This window comes from Sinocyclocheilus rhinocerous, unplaced genomic scaffold (genome assembly GCF_001515625.1).
Source record: "Sinocyclocheilus rhinocerous isolate Xijiao unplaced genomic scaffold, SAMN03320098_v1.1 scaffold664, whole genome shotgun sequence".
In the NCBI taxonomy this organism is placed as follows: domain Eukaryota; kingdom Metazoa; phylum Chordata; class Actinopteri; order Cypriniformes; family Cyprinidae; genus Sinocyclocheilus; species Sinocyclocheilus rhinocerous.
Window position 1 is genome coordinate 310,088 of NW_015658767.1, and position 5,915 is coordinate 316,002.

The following is a 5,915-nucleotide window of genomic DNA, read 5'->3' on the forward strand; positions in this document are numbered from 1 at the left end:
ATTATATTTAAATTCCATCATAAAAACAATTACATGTTGAAAATAGTGAGTATATATTTTTTATGATATATATATATATATATATATATACACTCTAAAAAATGCTGGGTTGTTTCAACCCAACTTTGGGTCAACTATGGACTAACCCAACTTTTGGGTTAAAAATCGAATGTAAAAATGGAACCCAACAGTTGGGTTAGTCCATATTTGACCCAAAGTTGGGTTGAAACAACCCATCATTTTTTAGAGTGTATATATATATATATATAAAGGATATATAAAGGATTTCTTCTCAGAGTGTCATTTTCAACGAAGTTGTAATTTTGGCAAATAAGGAAAAATTTATTGTTATCTCAGATAAAATTGTCTTAAAATCTTTAGAATGCCATACCTTTCTCTCTCTTCAACCAACAACAACAACAAAAAAAAGGCAGTCATCTTCATCTTCAATATATATATATTTTTATATATTTATATATATATATATTTTTTACAATACATAATTTGAGATGTGCTGGGAATGCTCATTAATTTCAGAAAAACATGACAATGCTTGATGCATATCAACTGCTAGACATGTAATTAACAGTATGGTGAGAGTGTAAAAAGTATGTTCTGGAAGTGCATTTTTAAAAAGTTCACAAGTGTCCATATTTCACACATAGCTAGATGCAGAAATAGCCTAACTGCAAACATTGTCAGGGTAACAATATAGCCTTAACAAAATAACATGCTTTATGAATTCATAACATGAACTGTAGTAACAATGATATGTAACCTATTTCAAAGAAATAAACGTACTCTGGTAATACTATCTCAGCTCGGGATGTAACCGCTTTAACCCATGCATGTAGCCTCGTTTAAACGGCGTGGGTGTGCTTGCCTCAAATAACTGTGTCGTTCTTCAGTCGATCCGCCTCTCTGTCAGGCGTCACAGCACTCCGCACCTTCGCGTGCTAAACACTGGGATGCACGCAGCTACTGCTGGCAGAACCGAAGAGTCCGCTGGAGCGCATCTCTCTCGCGTCGGGTTCATACGCTTTGAGGGTGAGTTCGTATTTTAATAAAGTTTATTAAAACGCTGAATGTAAATTAGAAACAGACAGTGTAAAAACTTGCCAATTAGGCGGAGACAGTTAAATACAGTAACAGAAGTAATCATTATCGTTTCACAATGTTGTCACTGCATTATTTACCTATATATTAAAGGCAAAGCAACGCTAGTATTTTTTTTTTTGTACCTTTTCTCACTGTATTACTCCTTTAATAGCCCTCTCTTTAAATCAACAACACCAGCCTAATCTAAATCCGTTACTGTTATCATTTATTGCATTATTCCTTTTTAATGCAGCAATGATTCGGCTTTACCTTTTCTACTTGCATGCATATAGGTAAAACTCTAAACTTGCTGATAAATTATTGGGTCATTTTAAAAGTCTCATACTCACACTTACAGGGGATTATATATATATATACTACCCACTTTATTATTTGTATAAATAGCACAAGTAATTCTCTTTCTTATGCACGGCAGTACTCAATGCATAAATGCAGCATAAATAATTTACTTGTTTCAAATTGCAAATGCACCGTATTTCTGTTTCACCTATTTTCTTGTTCAAAATCATGTCATCAACATTCAGGCCAATATTAAGACTTTACCTAGAGTTTTTAACGTTGTACAGAACCTCTAGGCTTTTATTGGTTATAGTGGTTCTTGTTGCATATCGGTAACAACTGTCTATCCACATTTACACATTTGACTGGTGCTTTTATCCATAGAGTTGCAGTGCATTTTATCAGTTTTTTTTTTTTCATTCTAGTATTTGAACCCTTGACCTTGGCATATTGCCTTGCTTTACTAGTCGAGCTACAAGAACTAACTTCAGGAAGTGCATTATTTACACTTGGTACACGTTTTTTTGCTGATTGCATAGCTATATTAACATGACTTTAAGAGGTGGTTTGGACCAAAATGCATCTGCTTTTTCAAGCCACATATGTAAATTTTACTCTTCCCAAAATGCAACTGTCAGTATTGCCATTCCTGTGATGAGAGTAGTCCGGAGGAATCCCTCTTCAGCAAGCAGACATCTGTTGTCTTTTTTTGGGCTCCTGTTTTTAATTTTCATTAGCCACATCAAGTGCACCATAATTTTTAGCCCCACATTATCACAACCAGAAGTGAACAGAGTATAGAAGTCCAGTCTGTTCTATGACCATTTACTTGGTGTTATGAAACATTGAAACTATCTTTTAGCCTCACCCCATTTTATCAGTTTTTTTTTTTTTTCATTCTAGTATTTGAACCCTTGACCTTGGCATATTGCCTTGCTCTACTAGTCGAGCTACAAGAACTAACTTCAGGAAGTGCATTATTTACACTTAGTACACGTTTTTTCTGATTGCATAGCTATATTAACATGACTTTCAGAGGTGGTTTGAACCAAAATGCATCTGCTTTTTCAAGCCTCATGTAAATTTTACTCTTCCCAAAATGCAACTGTCAGTATTGCCATTCCTGTGATGAGAGTAGTCCGGAGGAATCCCTCTTCAGCAAGCAGACATCTGTTGTCTTTTTTTGGGCTCCTGTTTTTAATTTTCATTAGCCACATCAAGTGCACCATAATTTTTAGCCCCACATTATCACAACCAGAAGTGAACAGAGTATAGAAGTCCAGTCTGTTCTATGACCATTTACTTGGTGTTATGAAACATTGAAACTATCTTTTAGCCTCACCCCTGAACTCTTGTCTCTTTACCTTCAGGTAGAGCAAGATGACAGGTCCTCCATCTTTCTTGTTCAGTCTGACCGCATTGGCTGTGGTTGTATCTTTGGTCTATAGCGGTGCTTCCATCACAAACAATGAAGATGACTGCCTTTTGACACGGATAGAGATCCCAGTGATCCTGGACCAAAGCACAGCGAGGCTTCAAAGCCCAGAATTCACTGCAGAAGACTTCAGTGAGCCAGGAGTGATGTGTGGGATTGAGTGCCAAAGAAAGCTGCCAGAAGCGAGGCCTGCGGAGCTGGAACGACTACTGTCTTATGAAACCATCTACGAGAACGGAACACGCACCTTCACCAAAATACAACTAGAAGAGTTCGTCGAATTAAGAAACTCATCCGCTTCTGTTGTCTGCAATGCAGGACACCTAAAACGCAGAAAACGGCAGGTATACGGCATGGATGGACGCTTCGTGATCACAGATAAACACTTCATCACTAACTACCCCTTTTCTGCTTCAGTCAGGCTCTCTACGGGTTGCTCAGGCATTTTAGTTTCTCCAAAACACGTACTGACTTCTGCCCACTGTGTCCATGATGGCCAAGTCTATCTGAAAGGGACCAAGAGGCTGCGAGTGGGTGTCATGAAGCTTCGCTCCAAACGCAGAGGAGGACGCCAACGAGGAGGCAAGAGGAGAGGAGGAAAGAGAAGAGAAAGCGAAGTGGGAAATGAAGAAGATGTAGCCACTGAAGGAGAACTACTTCATAGAGAACACAGGAGGAAAAGGAAGAACCGTATTAGACGTGACACAGATTCAGATCAGTCCAGGCAACCGGTGTTCAGGTGGACACGCGTCAAACTAACACAAGTGCCAACAGGCTGGATGAGGAGAGCAGGCGAGGAGATCTCGGCTGACTATGACTACGCCCTTCTGGAGCTGAAACGACCCCATAAGATGAAGTTCATGGAGTTAGGCATAGTTCCTGTAGTCAAGGACATCCCAGCTGGAAGAATCCACTTCTCTGGTTTTGATGATGACCAATCAGGGAAAGTGGTCTACCGCTTCTGTTCGGTCTTAGAGGAGTCCAAGGACCTCATGTACCAGTACTGTGATGCGCAGAAGGGGTCAAGCGGAGCCGGGGTGTACGTAAGGCTACGAGATCAGGGAGGAAAAGGGAAGTGGAAGAGGAAGGTAATTGGCGTGTTCTCTGGACACCAGTGGGTGGATGTTGACGGGATACAGAAGGACTATAACGTGGCAGTCAGAATAACACCCGCCAAGTACGCCCAGATATGCCACTGGATCCATGGAGATGCTAGTCGGTGTAAACTGGCCTAAAGAAGGTCAATGAGTCCTCAAGACTGCTGGGACGGTCTAGACGCAAACTGCTCATGTTTGTGTCCCAACTGAAAATCCACAGCATCTGTACAGAAAATGCAGTTTTAACAAGATGAATTTGGATGCTGTATATTTATTGTTTTCATTGCCAAAATTTGAGACTCTAGCATTTTGTAATGTCATGTTCAGGCCATGTTTGTGTTAAAAAGCCAAATGTCACCAGCTGAGGCCAAGTAGTTAACTACTGAAAAACAAAACAGCTTGACATTCAGTATTTTGTTTAAGTTCTTGAGGAGTTCACCCAAATATGAAAAATATCACCAGCTGCATGAAGAGGAGCCCGTTTTCCATACAAGAAAAGTACATGGTGATTCATACTACCTCTGAAAAGAAGTGGGAGGATTATTTGCTTACAATAAGAATAAGGTGCACAAGCGATATGGACTATTATGATTTTTGAAGCCTGGCAGTATAAATCACTATGTAGTAGCTTAGACATTCAAGGGGTGATTGTTTGGTCTAACAGCATTTGTATTTATTTAATATTGAATGCATTTGCCTAGTAAAGTCAACGGAGTTAAAATATAAAATTACAAAAGTACTTACATTTTTAGTGCATATAGGAGTTCGACTCTTTGTATAATACTAAGTTTTCGTTTTTTATATTTTCTTTCACAAAACACCAGAAACAAGATTTCTACACCATTCTGGTTTATTGTCTTTGAAATGACAGAAAAAGGAACATTTGTTACATTACACCTGACCAACAGCCATGCTAATAGCAAAACGTAAGTAACGCAATCAAAGTGCACATTCTACACTAACAGCTCATCTGATGGATCCAAATATAAATACAAAAGCTGAGCGGAGCGACACCAGAACTGGCCAATTAAAGATTTGATGCAGCTGGACTTTATCCCTCCAGAGATCCTGATTGGACAGCATCCTGGTAGGAGGGCCCGCCCTCTTTCTGGTCAGGGAAGAGCTTGATAAGGTCATCGATTCGAAGGATGGTGATGGCTGCCTCTGTGGCGAACTTCAGACTCTTGGTTTTAACCATCGTGGGTTCATACACTCCCGCCTGCTTGTTGTCTCTTGGCTTTCCATTCACCAGGTCCAACCCGATCCTAACAGCACGCACACAAAAACAGGTTTAAACAGAGTAATCATTCTTTTTTTTTTTAAACTGCATTGGCACTCAGCTTAATCCATAATAGGCCACATTGCTTCCAGATTGTCTGCACAAATCCCATTCATCTACCACATCAATTCTAAGGACATTTTAGGGAAGTAAATCAAAACCTTACTTCTTAAACACCAGAGCTTTTACTCCTGATTGTATGTTTGTCTGCGGTCTGTCAGTGCAGTCATATTTCTAAGAGCTGGACAGCTTGCCTGTGTGATGAGAAGAGAGCAACACTAACCATTTGAGGTTCTTGCGTTCAGGGTTGACCTGAGCCTCATTATGGAAGGCTCTGAGTTTGGCCACCAGGTCAGTGGAGTCTTGTGCGGCGTTGACTGCCAGAGTTTTAGGAATGACGAGCAGAGAGCGAGCAAACTCCGCAATAGCCAGCTGCTCTCGGGAACCCTAGGTCAAACACACAACCGTTTTAATAGTTCATTCATACACACTAATTATTAAAAAGCACAACTGCTGTATATTAAAGAGTTGATCAGTGCCCACAACATTTTCCCATTTATTCCCTATTCATTTTCTCAGTATGAAATTCAGTAAGAGCTAAGAACCAAACTAAGCAGATCTAAAAAAAAAAAAAAAAACACAAAACTTTGTAAAATACAATATAAAATGAGTTACGTTATAGGGCTTTCAAAAAAAAAATTTGGAA

General features: G+C 39.5%; 2 protein-coding genes across 3 annotated transcripts in view; one reads left to right on the plus strand and one right to left on the minus strand.

Annotated features, from left to right (window-relative positions):
• Positions 1-974: 974 nt before the first annotated feature.
• LOC107723021 (inactive serine protease 35) lies at positions 975-4,849 on the plus strand. The gene is made up of 2 exons (XM_016531524.1): positions 975-1,047; positions 2,769-4,849. Exon 2 carries the CDS (start codon positions 2,779-2,781, stop codon positions 4,066-4,068), a length of 1,290 nt encoding a protein of 429 aa, XP_016387010.1. The 5' UTR covers positions 975-1,047; positions 2,769-2,778; the 3' UTR covers positions 4,069-4,849.
• tcp1 (t-complex 1) overlaps positions 4,763-5,915 on the minus strand; it is a 14,810-nt gene continuing 13,657 nt past the window's right edge. For both annotated transcript variants that reach the window (XM_016531523.1, XM_016531522.1), the window contains exon 13: positions 4,763-5,195. In XM_016531523.1, coding sequence (XP_016387009.1) covers positions 4,982-5,195 — 214 coding nt within the window. In that variant the 3' untranslated portion in view covers positions 4,763-4,981. The remainder of the gene's footprint in view (positions 5,196-5,915) is intronic.

Excerpts from the sequence above, each read along its gene's own strand:
- LOC107723021 (XM_016531524.1), top strand. The coding sequence starts at position 2,779 with ATGACAGGTCCTCCATCTTTCTTGTTCAGTCTGACCGCATTGGCTGTG.